At 46.8% G+C, this 18,037-nt stretch overlaps 1 protein-coding gene across 3 annotated transcripts in view; it reads left to right on the top strand.

Moving 5' to 3' along the window:
- The window catches only part of SLC35B4 (solute carrier family 35 member B4), a 188,665-nt gene that overhangs the window by 42,811 nt on the left and 127,817 nt on the right, over positions 1-18,037 (top strand). For all 3 annotated transcript variants that reach the window (XR_013607529.1, XM_078677493.1, XM_078677489.1), the window contains exon 2: positions 4,228-4,341. Coding sequence is in view for 2 of the 3 variants with exons in the window: in XM_078677493.1 (XP_078533619.1) it covers positions 4,228-4,341 (114 nt within the window). In the remaining variant the exon portion in view is untranslated. The remainder of the gene's footprint in view (positions 1-4,227; positions 4,342-18,037) is intronic.

Below are 18,037 nucleotides of genomic sequence, written 5' to 3'. Positions count from 1 at the left end.
CACCCAGGTTATTGGATTGCTTATGGATGTCAGTAACTTTTTTCCATTTCAATTGGTAATCATGTTAAAGGATGGTTCATTATACTGCAGGTGTTCATGATTTGCTTAGTCTAGGTTTATGCTGTCGCTATTTTCTCTGGTGATCTACATCCCAAGGTTAACAAGTACTCTCTAAATTACAGGAACTGAGGGCCATATGTAGGTGGCCCAATACCAGTCGGTAACGGTGAAATTCATTAAATTTCACTGTTACTGACCGGTATTTAGGCATTTGTGATGTAGGGAAGGATTCGGTATTAAGGAATCGGTAAATACCGATTCCTTATGGCCTTGCATTTAAGGAATCGGTAATACCAATTCCTTAAATGCAATGTAGGTAGCACTTAAAACAGTGCACCTCAGCCTTAAGGAATCGCTATTTACCACCAACTCCAAGTTGGTGGTAAATAGCGATTTACTTTCAAAAAGCTCTTTTTTGCTTTTTGAAATGTGCCATGTGGCACATATCCATGCCCTTAGGGCATGCATGTGTGCCACATGTGCACACATGCACATTTCAGGGGTGCAACAGGGTGTCCTTTGGACACTCTGGCACCCTTGAAATACCTCCCGGTATTACCGATTCGGTAATACCGAATCGGTAATACAGAATGTCTTCACATTAATTCCTATGGGCCTCCAAGCCCATAGGAATGAATGGGTAGGTATTCGTTATTACGAATCTCAATTACAGATTCGGTAATAACGAATATTAAGAATTCTGTATTTTTTACCGAATTCTTACCTACATCTGAAATACTGATTCCTAAATACCGAATCGGTAAAATTCGGTATTTAGGAAACTGTATTTCCCTGTTACCTACATATGGACCTGAGTCCTCTAAACAGGAGTGAAATCTTCCACAGTCTGCTTGGTCCCAGGAAGAAAAGGGGAATAAAAGCGGGACAGCACCTTTTGGAGAGACTCTCAGCGCCTGATTGGCTATGGACTTGTTTATTGCAACTTCATTTTTTTCCCTTGGGTTATGGGAAACGAAGTTTTGTTCACACTTTAATGTGGCTGTTGTATAAATAAAATGAAGAAAGTTAAGCATAATCCTCGCCTCTGAGTCCTTAAAATAATTGAAACTTTCCTTTACGTTAGCTCGGAATTTTTTCAATTCAATGCACAGTTTTGAGATAGTAGCTGATATGCGTTTGCTTATTCTCAAGTATATTGAATTTTTTTGATTTCCTTTACTTTTTGTAAATATTTGATTTACAGACCAACACTGGCAAGGTAACAGCTCGGTACTCACATTTTTAAGGTGAGACCTTTTCTTTGCCTACGCTTATTATTGATGTGTTATATATCATTTTAAAAAGGATACCCTTTTTTCCTGATCAAAAGAACTCTGTGTCCCCAAATTGGATCCTTGCTATACCTTCCTTAAGAACATCTTTCTGGTGCTACATGAGACGGAAACAAATTGAGAAGGTCTTTTTGGTGCTACGTGAGACGGTCACACATAAAGAATGTCTTTGTGGTGCAGTGTTGTCTTAAGAATTTGGGGCCCTGGGCAAAACAGATCTTGGGGCCCCTGTTCGGAACAACTTTGAAGTTTATTAACCATTTTCAGCTAATTCGAGCCTGAATGATGCCAAACTTTCGGGAATATGGGTACATCAAAAACCATTGCAGTATTCCTTACCATGGGCCCCAAAATCATTGGATGACAATGGGCATAAAGAGTCCGAGCTAGGCAGAGAGAGGGGTATGACCTACAGAAATAGACAGAGGTGAGAGCGAGAGAGTTCACTTCCCCTTTGGAAGGTGGGAGCCCTGGGCAATTGCCCACTTTGCCCATCCCTTATAACGTCTTTGTTGTGGTGCTAGCTTAGACGGTCACACACATTAACAACATCTTCATGCTGTCAGCTGAGACAGCACATATTCAATTGAAGTTGAATGTTGAAGTGGCTACTGCCAATGAGATTTCAGTGAAAGGTGTCCAAGGCCCACTGTTAAGAAAGCATTCTCCTGTATAATATGGTGGTCAGTGAGAGAGTTACTTCTCAGCTTTCACAAATGTGTCTTCGCTTCTCTGCTACCTCGATTAATCCTTTTGCCTTGTCCAGTATAGATAAACAATCCTTTCTGTTTTCCTCCACATCTAAATTTTGGTGAAGATTATATATTTAAAAAAATGCCACCTCACTGTATAACAATTGTTGAACAGGTAGAATGTCATCTTTGGCAAACCATCTTCACACGCTGGCTTCAGATGCTCAAATGTCACTTGGGAGTTTTACAATTTGGAACTCTCCATGGTTAATGCTCTTTAAAATTCGATGTAAAGCCATATAATTGGAGTCTAAAGTCAGGTCCTGCTGTACAGCCTGAAATTGCAAGCAAGCGGAATATGGCAGGCCTCCTGAAATGGATGTGATAGTTTCCTACCCCACTTCTGAAGGGCTGCAGAATTTTAGAAAACGGCTTTTTATGCAAATTAGACATTAAGAAGCATGAACAACCCACATTGCATAGAAGATGGCATGCTCTACTCTTCCAGCTTTCGGCTTGACACAGACAGATTTGTAAGAATGGATGTTATGGCATCGAAAGTGTAGGCAATTAATCGAATCCTACTTTTTTTCCCCATCATTGCATGCATGCAAAAATGTAAAGGTCTTCACCCAGAGAGCTTAAAGCTGAAATCATGTCTATAAAAGTGAAGCTGTATCCCCTAATTCCCTCCTTCCCTCTTCTGTGGTTGGGCTGCACTAGGAGGTCAAAGACCTCTTCAATTTGGTTCTGAAAGCCAGCAGGAGCCAGAGTGATGATTAAAGTCATTATGTTGATCGCTCGGCTTTGGACACCTGTACATTGGAAGGCCAGATACTGCCTGCGTCAATAACGGGGGTGTGGGTGCTTTCGGTCACTTATAGGACTTTAGCAGAGCAGAAAGCTGGTCAAAGGTCTTGTCAGAAGCCACACTGTCCTACACATCGCCAGCCTGACATCTGATTCACTGCCTCTCCCACTGCTTTTCCCCAGGGCGTCAAGAGCTCTACTAACAGGTGAGAGCTGGCTCTGGCAGAGGTTTCCTTGCCAGCAAAGCCAAGAAAAAGAATAATACCAATGTAAGGTGGAAGAATTTCCAGTACTCATTGTGATACGTGATCAAAGCAGGACAGTGCACAATCAGTTACTGTTCCACATAATGCCTGCCCTTTTGTGCCTTCCTTGTTCCCGCAGGAGTGATGGGTGGTACTCAGTGTGCCCGACCTCTGTAGAATGATCAACTTTAGATTGAAGATCTCTGGGAGTCGAGCCTCGGGGGCAGGCGGAGGGGTTGAAATTTCGATGTTTGCTCATCTTTAAATAAAATGGCTGCATAGCGTTCCCTTCTGCAGCCGAACGGGACATCTCACTGGGGTAAAGTTCTTGAATATGATCGTCCTTCATAACCGGGACAATTGTTTCTTTATAATTTTTTTCTTGTTCTTGGTATTTTATTACGGAGGAAAACGTGTTTCCCTGAGCAAATGGTGACTTGTAGCCTGCTTTAACCCGTTTTTATTTTGCCTTCTGAAATTCTGATTGTCGCAGCTGGTAGTTGAGTGAGCTTGATACTGGGCCCGGACAAATATTGACAATGGCTTTTATTGTAACAATTCGTCTTTACAGATTTACCACATTAGCTGGAGTGTGCGAAAGGCGTTTCAGAGCACTGTCTGCATGAGCAGGCCAAGGAATTCGACTGTTGTATCATTTATTTGATGTACATTTTTTAAATAAGTTCATGTTAATACTGCAACCTAGAAATCTGAACCCATAGGAAAATATTTACTAGATAGCATTTTTACCTGAACCTTAGCTGGCACTTAGAAAATAAGAGTCAGTATTGTTCGGCTGTATTGGATGGTGTTGAAATTAAATTAGAGAACATTGAGAGGAACAAAGAAGTTTAATTGTTTCTCCTGCAGGATAGAAACACATTTTTATGTTGGCATGTAGAATAGAGCACCCGGCCATACTATCTGGTCAAAATGATTATGGATATCCATATTTCATGCACACTCATCCATGCAACACTTCCGAGTGGAATGATGCACAGTTTCTCATTCATTTCAGTTTCAGATGTGTTAGTTACAGTATTTCAGCATTAAGACGTTGGTTGCGGTATGTTATCTTCCCCTCTGGTTGATTCTGCCTAACGTTTGATTTGTTTCCTCCAAACACAGGCAGTTTCCAGGATGCGGAAATCTAGTGACGTTTGCACAGTTTTTGTTTATTGCAATAGAAGGATTCATCTTCGAAGCTGACTTCGGAAGGAAGCGACCATTCATTTCAGTAAGGTATGGTTTGCCCACTTCCTTTAAAAAGCATTACCAAATCCACTTATTTTGCCTTTTCCACAGTGAAAATGTTTTAACATGCTTTATTACCCCTCGCTCTTTCCATTCAGTAAGTTACTGAGTAAGTATGAAGCATTCTGCCTCAAGACAGACCCCTAAATAGCCCCTTTCATCAGTGTCCCCAAGCTTGCCACCTGCCCGGGGGCCATCCGTCTTGGATGGCCAGGATTGAGGGCCACCCAGATCATTTTGCCTGTCCAGTGGTCACCTTGTGTCTCCACGAATTAATAGCCAGCCGAGGAGATGTGTATCACCTTCCATTATGGTGAAGTCCGATGGGATTCAGAGACTCAGGACATCTTAAATCAGAGGTCTCCAACCTTGTCTGTTATGAGAGCTACTTATGATAAATAAAAACCATCACAAGTTACTAATTAGTGTAGCAATCGTAAGTACATAAGGCAAGATTATGGTAGTGGCCTCTCTATGTTAAAAAAAACACAGTGATCACCTCTGCATCAGTCAGATTATCCAGGAGAAATGTAAAAAAAAAATCATTTACATGGGTAATACATAACAGCCATATCTTAAATTCCCGTGGCACCAAGGTAATATTAGTAATAAGCCTCCCCAACGTCACATGATTTATTACTCAAATATCACCTTTAAATATATTTTGGAAATTCAACAATCAGTGCACCAGTTCTGAAAATACACATATTCTCGTTTCAAATACAATTTTTTTTCAAATTTGATATTCATATTATAATTTAGTCAAGCAAAAGCTTCTAATTCAGTAGGCAGGACTGGACACAGGAGAGCAACTTCTAGGCAGCTGAAGAACTACCAGTTGCTCACAAGCTACTCGTTGGAGAAACATGTCTTAAAGAATGTTGGCAAGGCAGTGGGTTTTCGGGAATGTCATAATCCCATGCCCTCAGATATCCACGGTTTTGGCAGTCTGCATCCAGGTCGTCTGTGGATTCCTCAAGTTATTTTTCCTTATTTCGTTTTCTGGGATCCTACTGTGTACATCTGTCTTGCATCGATTTGGGAGTTGAGTGTCTGTTCTTGTGACCTATGATGTCTAAGAGATGCCTTGGGCCCTACTGTCGCCTGATGGCTGTTTCTTTCTCACTTTGAGTGGTGTGTGTTTGATCCCAATTGCCACCCTGTGATAGAAAACTGATCTTGCTCTGTGTCTGTCATATTGACCTTTTGGTCTCCTGGAAGAGTTTAATGTATTCGTAGCATAAAACATTGTGCCTTCTCACTGGAAAAGAACCACAGACTCCTGTTCAAAAAGTCAACAGCAGACCCTGCTGTTTTATCAAATTTGTGTCCTATTACTTTGCTGCCAAAACGTATTCCCCAGATCTCTCACTTACTCAAAATCAAGTCATTACTGGATGCTTCGGGCGATCAATGAGCGATGCGTGTGATCTTATTGCGGCAATGGACGACATTCACCTCACCTGGGATTCAGGATGATAGGCTTGCTTCCCTGATCTTCCTGGATCTGACGGCAGCTCTCTCAAACTTATTTTCAGGGCTTCAGCAGGTAGGGTTGATGAACTTGCTCTACATTGCAGAGAGCGGGCAGTTATTCTTCTCTTTCTGTTGTTCGCACCTTCCCATGTGGGTTTCGACAAGGTTGTGCCCCAAGTCCCAGTCCTGCCCTCTTGAATGGTTATATATCCTTGCTTGCTTCATTGATTGTCTTTTAACAAATGTTTTTTCCCAACTTACTTTGAAACTGGGGTTAGTCAATGCCCTGCAGAATTGTTTAACCAGCATGTCTGCAGTCTTGTGCTAGATGCATATAGATCATCAGAAAGTGAATGGTGATAAGACACCGGTAGTGGTCTGTTGGTTCTTCCCTCGCCCTATGGAATGACAGCTATTGTCTGCCTTCTCTTGGCTTGGCTGCTTGTTCTGCATGCCAAAGACATGAACCTTGGAATTATATTTAATATTGATTTATTCTTCAAATCTTATCTTTCACTTGCCTCCAAAAGAAATTTCCACTCCTTTCTTTTGAGTTGCAAAAACTTATTATCTGAAAGAAACATGTTAGTGTTAGATTCCTTACCTTAGAATATCCCCAGGCGTCAGACTGGATCCGGAAAGCTTTTGTCAGCAGTACCCTTGCGTGTCAGTAGGCGTCATCTGCGGCTTCAGGTCCGTCGTCGGCGTTGTGATCGCCGGAATGACGTCGCTGGAGTACATAGACGCCGCCCTCGCGCGCTGACGTCAGTTCTTCTTTTTTCCGCGCCAGGAAGCGCAGATCCGGGAAGAGCGTACCCTTAGTAATTTTTTTACTAACTTTTTGGACATTTTTGTTTATCTTTTTCGAGTCAACTCAACTCCTGGTGCCGGTAGGGATGCCCGGGTTCAATCCGTGTGACACCTGTCACCGACTGATGCCGGTTACCGCCCCCCGCCACCGGTGTCTCTATTGTTTGGGGGCCGACCACGATGACCAGTTGTGCCCCAACTGCCGGGCCTTGACGTCGAAGGCTAGGCGTGCACATTCCCGTAAGCTACTTGAGCTCCGGCAGTCGGCTCCACGCAGCTTGAGGTCCCGGTCGAGGAGGAAGTCGAGGGACCGGTCGCGGAGCCGGATTCATCACCGATCGTCTGGATCCAAGTCCTCGCACTCGGGTAAGTCGAGGCATGGCAAAAAGAAGTCGAAGAAACACCATCGTTCTTCGACCTACCCTCGCCGGTCGCACGACTAGGCCGAGGGTTCAGGTGGCGCCACCCGCGCAGTCGCATCCAGCCTCACACCCTCCGGTCCCTGGGCTCAATGCGACTCCGGAGAAGATTCAAGACTTCCTCGTGGCCATGAGGACTCTCTTTCCACCATCGAGACCCGGGGGCACTCCTTCGGGCCCGTGGGTCTGACTAGGGGGGTCCTAGCCCTGTGTTGCCAGCGGCTTTGGCCTCGGCACCGCCGGCGACTTCGGTCCCGGCGCCGCAGGATCCTGTGGGGTCCAGGCCTGGATCGTGGTCGAAGCCAGTTAACCTCACGACGACTCCGCCGGCGCCGACCCCCTCAGAGCCTCCTCGGGCGACGCCGGCCCCGGTTTCAGCCCCGGCCCGGACTCTGCGTTGGACTGGCGCCTACTCCGACGCAGACTGGTGAGTTTTTCCCCTACGCTCCGTCATGTCTGCCTGTTTATCAGGACACGGATGAAGAGGAGGACTGGAAGGAGTCTGAGGACCCTCTGGCACAGCAGTACCAGTTAAGTCAGGACTGGGCAGATGAGCTAGGCTAGCCAGTAAGCTCTTCGGGGCCTCTGCTGCAGTTAAATGAGGCCCTTGCTGACATTCTGATGGGCACTTGGTTCAAGCCCACCACAGTCCCTCCTGTGGATCGGAACGTGCCCCGGCACCACCGCCCAGCTCCGGGCGACCCCTGCTTTCTGTCCACCCACCCCACCCCTGAGAGTCTGGATATCCTGGCCTCCACGTCCCAGACCGCCTTCCCTACGGCAGCCCCGGACCTGGAATCCAAAAGGCTGGAACAGTTTGTCAAGAAACTGTTTTCCTCCATCAGTCCAGGTTTGCGGTCCATTAATACCGCATGCCTTTTGGACCGTTACACCCTCTCTGTGGGATACGGTGGCGGACGTGCAGCCCTAGTATCCGGCTGAGGCCAGGACATGGCTCACCCAGGCTCTTGTTGAGGGGCGGGATGCGGCACGGTATTCCATTCGATGTGGACTTGACACCACAGACTCGCTGGGCAGAGCGATTGCAACGACTGTGGCGATTCGTCATCACGCCTTGCTGAGGTCCATAAACTTTTCAAGGGATGTCCAGAGCACTCTCATGGACATGCCTTTTGATGGCCGTCGCCTCTTTGGCGACAAGGCAAATAGCGCGCTGGAGCGCTTTAAGTACTCCAGGGCTTCTGCCAAGTCCTTGGGCCTGTCGGCACAGCGGCAGCAAACTTCTGTTTTTCGCCCCTTGAGCCGGTCAGTCCACATCCGTTCCCGCAGCATCTGCCTCAAAGCCTTCCTAGTCCGAGCTTTCGGGCCCATTCTACGCCAGTGGGAGGCAGAGTTTGCCATCACCTGCTCTACTGGCGTACCATCACTTCAGACAGGTAGGTGCTGCAAATTGTCCGAAGGGGCTACTCCCTCCCCTTCGAAACGACCCCTCCAGCCATGCCACCACAGAACCACCGCATGTTGGGGGATCACTTGCAACTTCTGCAGGAGGAAGTTACGGCCCTCTTGGCCAAGGGGGTCATCGAGCACGTTTCTGGCCCAGAAGTAGGACGGGGTTGTTACTTCCACTACTTTCTGGTTCCCAAGAAGGGCAAAGGGGGCCTACGCCCTATCTTTGACCTCAGGAGAGTCAACGTTTTCCTCCGGAAGAAGTTTAAGATGCTGACATTAGCTTAGGTTCTGGAGACTGGATGGTAGCGTTGGACTTGCAGGATGCTTATTTCCACATTACCGTCCTGATGGCCCACCGGTGTTACCTGCGGTTCACAGTAGGCCATGAGCACTTTCAGTTTACCGTGCTCCCCTTCGTCCTCACCAGTGCCCCTCGGGGGTTCACGAAAGTGATGTCGGTGGTCGCAGCTCATCTGCGCAGATTAGGGGTCCAAGTCTTCCCCAATCTCGACAATTGGTTGTTGAAGGCGGGCTCGCCACAAACAGTCGTCTCCCACCTCCAGACTACGGTCGACCTACATTCGCTGGGGTTCTCCATCAACGTGCCGAAGTCACACCTGAGTCCCTCCCAGAAGCTCCTCTTCATCGGAGCGGTTCTGGACTCTGCGCAATTTCGGGGTTATCCTCTCGAGCAGTGGGTTTGGGATATTCAGGCTCTTATTCCGATCTTTCAGCCTTCATCCCGAGTTTCGGTCCGGATGGCTCTATGGCTGCTGGGTCTGATGGCCTCCTGAATCCTGCTGGTACATCACGCCAGGTGGTGGATGCGGGCTCTGCAGTGGGACCTGAAGTTCCAGTGGGCACAATATCAGGGCAACCTGTCCGACCACGTCCTGATCTCGGAGGGCACTGCAAGACAGTTGCAGTGGTGGCTCACAGCCTGAAATTGGGTCAGTGGCAGATCCTCTCCCTACCCCAAGCGGAGCACACGGTGGTGACGGATGGGTCCCTCCTGGGATGGGGGTGGCCACATGGGAGAGGCGAAGATCAGAGGCCTCTGGTCTCCAGCGGAGTCCCGGCTCCATATCAACCTTCTGGAGTTGCGGGCGATCCGACTTGCACTGAAGGCATTCCTTCCCTCTGTCCGGGGAAGTGTAGTGCAGGTGTTCACGGACAACACCACCTCCATGTGGTATTGCAACAAACTGGGCGGGGTGGGGTCGAATCCCTTTGTCAGGAGGCTCTGCACCTCTGGACATGGCTGGAACATCAGGGCATCACCCTGGTCGTTCAACACCTGGCAGGTTCCCTGAATGCCCGGGCGGACAAACTCAGCCGTTGGTGCATGATGGATCACGAGTGGCGTCTGAACTCGGACGTGGTGCAAGGTCTCTTTCAGCAGTGGGGAGAGCCTTGGTTAGAGCTATTTGCCACCGAAGAGAACACATGTAATGCCATCAGTTCTGCTCGTTGGAATTTCCAAGGCAGCACTCGCTTGGAGACACTTTTCGGCGCGAGTGGAGTTGCGGTCTGTTATACGCCTTTCCGTCTATACCACTTCTGCCCAGAGTGCTGAAGAAAATCAGGCACGACCGGGCCCAAGTCATCCTTGTGGCTCCGGATCGGCACGAAGATACTAGTATCCCGAGCTACTCAGTCTGTCAATCGATCCCCCGATTAGACAGCCTCTTCAGGAGGATCTTCTGTCGCAGCAACAGGGGACGGTCCTCCACCCGAACTTGTCCAGCCTCCACCTACATGCGTGGCGATTGAGCGGCGACAGTTGATGCCATTTGACTTGCCTCCTAAAGTGTGTGATGTCATTCTGGCAGCCAGGCATCCCTCCACGAAAACGTTATACGCCTGCAGGTCGAACAAATTTGTGGCATGGTGCACAGCAAAGGCTGTGGATCCCCGTTCCGCCCCTCTTTCTCAGGTTCTCCTCTTTCTTCTTTCCCTGGCCCAGCAGGGCTCTGCTTTGGGCACCATCAAGGGATATCTTTCAGCTGTTTCAGCCTTCTTGAGGCTTCCTGATCAGCCTTCTCTTTTAAAGTCCCCTGTTGTAAATAGATTCTTGAAAGGCATTACTCACATGTTTCCTCCTCTTCCCTTTGTAATGCCTCAGTGGGACTTGAATCTGGTGTTAATCTATCTGATGTGTGCCCCCTTTGAGCCACTTCATAACTGTCCTCTCGTCTTCTGACTCTCAAGACTGCTTTCCTGGTTGCCATCACCTCTGCCAAAAGAGTGAGTGAGCTCCAGGCTCTTTCTTCTAAGCCTCCTTTACTCTCTGTCCATCCGGACAAGGTTTTTCTGAGGACTCATCCTTCTTTTCTACAAAAGGTGGTTACTGTCTTTCACATCGGTCAGACCATTACCCTGCCCACCTTCTTTCCGCCTCCGCATCCTTCGAAAGAGGAACAGAAGCTCCACCGTCTGGACCCAAAATGTGTGCTTTCCTTTTACCTAAACTGCACACAACAGTTCCGGGTGGACAACCAACTTTTTGTTGGCTACGTGGGTACTAAGAAGGGACGGGCGGTGCTCAAATGGACCATCTCTCGGTGGGACGTTTTGTGCATCAAGATCTGTTATTCCTTGGCTAAAAAGGATCCTCCTGAGGGGCTGCGTGCACATTCCACTCGGGCCACGGCGGCTACTATTGCCTTGGGACGGGGAGTCCCTTTGCAGGACATTTGTCAGGCATATATTTGGGATTCGCTGCACACGTTCGCCAAGCATTACTGCCTGGACAGCCAAGTCCGGAGAGACGGCTTCTTTGGCCGTTCAGTTCTCCAGGACTTTCTGGTGTGATTTTGGTTTGCAGACCCTCCACCGGGGTTGGTATTGCTGGGGTATCTATTCTAAGTTAAGGAATCTAACACTAATGTGTTTCTTTCAGATGCACAAGTTACTTACCTTTTGTAACAATATATCTGTAAGAAACATTAGTGTTAGATTCCTTACCTCCCCACCCATCCTCCCCATTCTGCGAACCGATATCTAGGGTTAAGGTCATCCCTTTCAGGGCCCTAGTTTCATGGCACCAGTGTCGGTTTCTTGCATGGCTCTGTGTTCCTGGCGCGGAAAGCTATGTACAGAACTGACGTCAGCGCGCGAGGGCGGTGTCTTAAGTACTCCAGCGACATCATCCTGGCGATCACGACGACGGATGCGGAGCCGCAGACAACGCCTATCGACGCGCAGGGGTACTACTGACGAAAACTTTCCGGATACGGTCTGATGCCTGGGGATATTCTATGGTAAGGAATCTAACACTAACTAATGTTTCTTACAGATATATCATTACCGAAGGTAAGTAAATTGTGCTTTTAGATATCTCTTCCTGCATAGGATGCAGCAGTCCAACGTATCCTGATATGCCCAACTAGATGCTATACCACCTCTTGGAGATATAAAGAAAACTCTTCAGCGAGGCTGGCTATGGGTGTGTCAACCAGAGAGCATAGCTTTGATCCTTTTATGAATCTGCACTGGCTTTCGGTGAGTAAATGACTTGAATTGTAATGCCTCTGTGTTTGTAAGAACACCGTATACTGATTTCATCCTTTGTTTCTGAGGAACCGATTCTGCCCAAATGTGCATGGGTGGACACTTAAATTGTCATCCGATTTCTGCTGCCTCTTCCAAAAATCAGGAAAAACAGAACAGGGTGGCTGGACAGGATTATTCGTGAAACAATTCACCAGACACACAGTCAATCTGTACCGTGTGACCACTGGATTTAATTTTCCAAACAAGTTTATTTTTCTTTTTTACATTTATCAGCAATTTTTTGAAACACAAGCACAAACAAAACCACTGTCAATTCAAAAGGTTCATATATACAGTATCTACAAATGCACACATTTACAAGTTTACAACAAAGAATCAAACAAAAGATTGGTTAGACACACCAAAAGACAATCACAAATGTATAATAATTCAAATAAATTGCAATTATATACAGTGCAGAGATTAATCCATAAGCGAACAAACGGGAACCAGTCCTAGAGATTGAAAAAACCAAGTGACAGGCGGGGTTGAGATCAAAAACAAGCCTGCCTGTCAACGAAAGCCTGTGGTGTAATGTTAAATAGGGTTGCAAGGCTAGGATACAGAGTGGTGGTATGATTTACATCCTAGCGGCACCCTTTGTTGTAGCCACAGGGTGGTATTGTCGACGCGTTTCGAACCTAAGTATTCAAGGTTCTCTTCAGGACAGGGACTGGAAAACAGATTCTGCACGCGGGCACAAAGGTTGCCGTGGCGTAGGTATGTCGTGTTCACACCTGCAATAGGCGCAGAGCAGGACTTAAGGCGTGGTGTCAGGCTTCAGAAGCTTGCAGGTATCAGGGCGGCTCACATTATTTTGCGCGTGTAGGTCTGGCTATGCAGACCACAGGGAGGGAAGCGGCCGGTCACTGGCCTCAGTTCAGGCCGGCAGTTAAAGTTAGCCCGTTTTCTGAATGAAGTAATCAAGCCACAGAAGGTCCGTGTTGCTCACTCTCTCCCAGGAACAAGCTGTCTGTAGGTGGAGCCAAAAATCAGGCATTCCTGCATTGGCAGTAGGCCTTTTATCTGACCTTCAAGCTGTGGGATTCCGTTCTGCTGAATCTTCACTTCATTTGGCTGTACGGAAGCCAGTTGCATGACTATTTCCCTCTGATTCCTTGCCTTTTTCCATTTTTAGTTCGAAGCCTAGCGTAAGACTGCGTACTCTCGCTGGCGAGATTTAGTGTCATCAGGAGAGTTCACTAGCGGGCTTTAAGCCCCGCACCTCTTTCCCATTGGCCGGCGTCACCGTTCATGCTAAACGGTGGCCAGCCATTGGGAAAGAGCGTCCTCTGACGTACACTTTTCTCTTTTTTGTCTGTCCTGCTTGGACTGGCTGCCCCGACTTACTGCTGGCATAAAAGGTTTGTTATCTTCTTTATGGGTCCAAACAGAGGGCCCCATAAAGAAGATAATAAACCTTTTACGCCAGCAGGAAGTCAGGCCGAGCCCGTCCAAGTGGGATGGCAAAAAGAGGAAAGTCTATGTCGTGGTGAAAACATCTATTTCTTTCATTTTAGTATAATCGCGGCACCCACACTTTACTTTTAAAATGTTATAAGTAAAGCGCGGGTGCCGCGATTATACCAAAATGAAAGAAATAGAAAAAAAACATTTATTTCTTTCATTTTAGTATAATCGCGGCACCGCGATGGAGCAGTGAAAAGGGTGAGAAGTCAATGTCACTAAAGTTACAAAAGCAAGTGAATAAAGTCACAGGATGTCATAGAAGGTTAGTTGTATCCTAGTGGTTTTAAGCTGTGTATGAGGAAGGGGCACTGTAGGAACGCCCGGGTGGCTTTTGAGGGTTACAGCTGTAGGCAGGGCGATGAAAGGGGTGCCTTTTTTTAGCCAGGCTGGGTAAGGCTGCAAGGAATGTCCTAGCGAAGTACTATTTCTGCCTGCCGGGTGCAGCAGCAGGGGGTAACATAAAGGGGTGTTATTCTGCTTGTTACAACAGCAAGGTGTATCATAAAGGGGTGTTTGTGTTGTCTGTAGGGGGTAGAGGCTCCAGTTGCAGGGACTGCGGTAAAAGGGAGAATTTTATTTACTTTTGCATGTAATGCTAGAGAGGGACACGCGCGTAACAGCAGGCAGGGATCAGAGGCCGCTCACTGTACTGTCAAGGAGGGTATAGAGCCCTGACCGAAGACTGTGTGCATGTTCTCTCTCCCACGTTCTTCTTTCCTCTTTCCTCCTTTCTTCTCTTGTCCTCACTTCCTGTCGCATCCCCTCTTCGCACCTCCAGTCTTGTCCCTCGCCTTGTTTCCTCTCCTTCTTTCATCTCCCCCCTCACTTCCTTCCACCTTTCCTCCTTCCTCTCCTCCTCCTCCCTTTCTATTACCTCCCTTACCAAGTCGACGTTCTGTTGGTTGCCCAGTGATGCATGTTCGTTCTGTAGTTTCAACCCTGTTCTTCTGTTAGATTGCGTACTATGCTTGTCTCTGCTGGTTCACCCTTCCCTACCTTTTGGGGTTCCTACGCAGATTGCTGTTTGGGGAGTTCTCTTGACGTGCAAGCGCATCACCTCCCTGGAGCGATTGGGCACTTGCCTTCAATATGAACAGCACTCTGGTCGGGAAGGTGGTTCAGAATCCTACTGTCTGGGGTGGGGGGTTAGCCTATGTTGTCCTGCCATGACGTCTGCTCCACTTCTGGTGAGTCCTGTTGTTTGTGGGTCTAGCTCTGTAGTCTTCTCAGTGGGCCTTCTCTCATGCTCTGATTCTGTTTCCTGCTGGAGGTGATGTGGCCCTAGATGCTGGATTTGTGGTTCTGTCATTGTTTCATGCTTCGTTTCTACGTTGCCACTCTTGATGAAATGGAATACATTTTATAAAGCGTGCAAATATTCCGAGGCATCAAGGCGATAAAAGACCATAACATCCCTACAGAGCAACTAGAGCACATAAACATTGCAATACCTGAGAACAATCTAACCAGCAAAGAGGCAAGTTTTAAGTAATTTCTTAAGCGAGGTTATCTAATTTTGAGATGTAGTGGCAATCTCAAGAATCAAATGAGCCGCAGCTTTCTGTAAAGTAAAATTGCGTTGGTTGATATGAAGTTATAGTGCATTACAGTAATCCAACCTGGAGGAGCTCAAAGCAACAATAATAGTGTTTAGAGCTGCAACCCTAATTTTTTTGCGGAATGTACTAGAGCCAGAGGCGGAGCTAACGCATGGGACCACTAGTTGTTGGACCGGATGAAGGGGTGGATGCCGAAAATGAGTCTATATTTTGTTTGCGTTGATTTTTTTTTAAATTGGCCTATTGTATGATCAGATTGTGTACGTTTCCTTCATCCTTGGCTTTCCTGGTGTTGCTTGCTTTTGCAGTTTGTGTCCTGTGACTCACCTGTCCTTCCATAATTTTGTGACCTCTTGCTAGTATGTGCTTTGGATGGCATTTGTTATTACTGCACACTCTGGGTGTCTTTCTGATTTCAGGCCTGGAGATGGCACTTTTGTTTTATCTTTCTTCCTTAGTGGGTTGGGACCTCAGGTCGGGTTCACTTCTGGCTTGGCCTTGCCAGTCTGTGTTGACTCCTTATCTTTTTGTGCCTCGTTCATTCTGATCAGGTGGGTAGCAATGTTCTCTTTACGCTGGTTGAATGGCCTTTGGTGACGTAAGGGTCTTCGAACCTGGTGGAGTTGCTCTAATGGGTTGACTTTTTTTGTTTTTACCAGTATTTTGCTGCTTTCTCCATCTGGTGGTTGGTCGAGGTTTGCTTTTCTGAGGGCAGACCTTGACCTGGGGTGCTTTGGTGCCACTTATCCAATTTATTCTCTCTTGATTTGTACTAGGCTGTTGTGGCCCTGGTTTTAGAAGGTGCTCTTTAACATGCAGTGTTCTGTCCTGGCCCTTATTAATGAAGGTAATGAGGAAGAGAAGAAGAAGTGGAGATTGCCACAGGCAATGCAGACATTAATACACATGGCACAGAAAAACAAGCAGCGACAGTAGCACCGCATGTTTCCATAGCACATAGGCCAAAATTAATTCCACCCCATGTTGTGTGCTTTGTTTTTGCCATGCCTTTGATGCCTCTGATATATTGCAGGAAGTGTCATGACATGATGGTTGACACCAGTGATAAAATAGTAATCACAGTCTATTTAAACATGGTAAAATCACAGGGTGTGGCAGGAAGAAAAATCATTTAATAAGTGTAAAATCAAAAAGTTATTATCTTGCAGATACAAGGTAGCCTAGGAGCTAGCAAGAGTAAATCTGAAGGATTTGATTCCAACCCCTAGCGACCTTGAAATGACCCCGGTATCCTACCAAATTGGGGGAGGGCATTGCAAAACATGTCCAGTTCTTCCTCTAAAATCTGGTAGTGTAAATATTGCAAGTGCAACCACCAAATAATATTAATTTCTAGTTTGAGTTATTCTTTGTGCCTGTTAATAAAAACGATGCACATAACAAATGCTAGTTGGGATTGAGATTGCAATGTCCAATAGTTTATTAACCCCTTGCCTGCGCTGAACGTTTCACTCTGGTGTGGAACGTTCTATTTGCGGGCGGGGCCGCGACGTTCAACGGACGGACGCAGCACTACCGAGGTAGTGTACGCGACATCCGTTGAACGTGGGCAGCACTCAAGGGGTTAATGTCTCCCATAATAATTCTGCTCCGGGGTTTTGTATAAGTAAACAGTAGACTTCTCTTTCAACTCAACCCAGGTTAAGAAAATTGAAGTGGGCTGTCAAGCGAGTGTTGCACTTGAATGCAATTGAATTCTATTTTTTACCCTTGGACCGTTTGAGTGAACCACGATCTGCTGAAATATTTACCACTGGTTTACCAAAAGTTGATTACTGCACCTCTCTTTTTTTTTTTTTTGGTTGGGAAGAACACTATTGATTTTGAAAGTGTCCAAATTTGAAAGCCAGATCCATGATGATGCTTTTGCTTTGTTTTGAGAGCCGATAGAGGATTTTGCTGTTCATAACTAAATTGTGGCCCATATCGATCATCAATTTTGCAATCTAAATCCAGTGACTGCTGCCGTGAAGGAAAACTGGTGGGGCAGCGTGGGGAAGAGAAATAGGTCAAAATAATAGAACTTACCTGCCTGCCGCCACCTTTGTGGTCGTATGCTCCTGTCGACTCCCAGCAGCCAATGCACAGGCTCTCAGGCACCCCACGGCCAGTCCAGACGCTGCTCTCATGCTGCTAATACAATTACCAGGTTGGGAGCACTGCCAGGGTTGGTTTGAACGGCCTAGCATGGCGCTCACTATGGATCCAGGAGCCAGTGATTGTTCCCCACACAGATGTGCAGCACAGCTTGGGTTGGAGAGATGTAAGTGGGCAAGTCTGTTTGGTCTTCCTAAGACGGCCAGCCAAACCAACATGCACACTTCTAGTGCCCACCACTCCTCCCCGTTTCGTGATGCTGTCCATTAGGATTGCCATGCCCGACTCATTTTAGGTAGGAAAAATGCAAATATGATAACCTTGTTTTATTAATATATTTTTTTCCTGTTTGGGCTGTCGAGAGAGCAGTGGCGCGACGCTCCTCCGCCTTAACGGAGGAGCTGCCGCTGCTTTAATCCTTTTTGCAGTTTATCACATTTGAGTGTTTGTAGGTATACTTAGCAGTTTGTAACGTATAGAGAGAATTTTTCTACATATTATCCCTCACTTATTCCCTATTATCCTACATGAACCCATCCAGTGTAGTATCTACATGATTCAAAAAGTGTTGGTCGGAGATACAGTAAGCTATTCACAGCAATACAGTGTATCTTTGATTTGGTGACTTTTATGCAACTTGCCGAATCATGGTTAAGTGGGATGGTGGCGGCGTGTGTGGAGGGGTTTTTCTATCGTTTGAATCCTGAATGTATCCTATCCAGATGAAAGTAATCTTTGCACAGCTTAACGATAAAGGGAAGGTACCATACCCAGTTACCTGATTCCAAAGGTCCAATAGGAGCTGGGAAGATGACCTTGGAGGAGTGTTGGCCTTTTGGTCTTTATGGATATACCCATTAGAAA

The sequence above is a fragment of the Lissotriton helveticus genome, chromosome 1_1 (genome assembly GCF_964261635.1).
Source record: "Lissotriton helveticus chromosome 1_1, aLisHel1.1, whole genome shotgun sequence".
NCBI classification, from domain to species: domain Eukaryota; kingdom Metazoa; phylum Chordata; class Amphibia; order Caudata; family Salamandridae; genus Lissotriton; species Lissotriton helveticus.
This window is presented reverse-complemented; position numbering and strand designations above follow the sequence as displayed.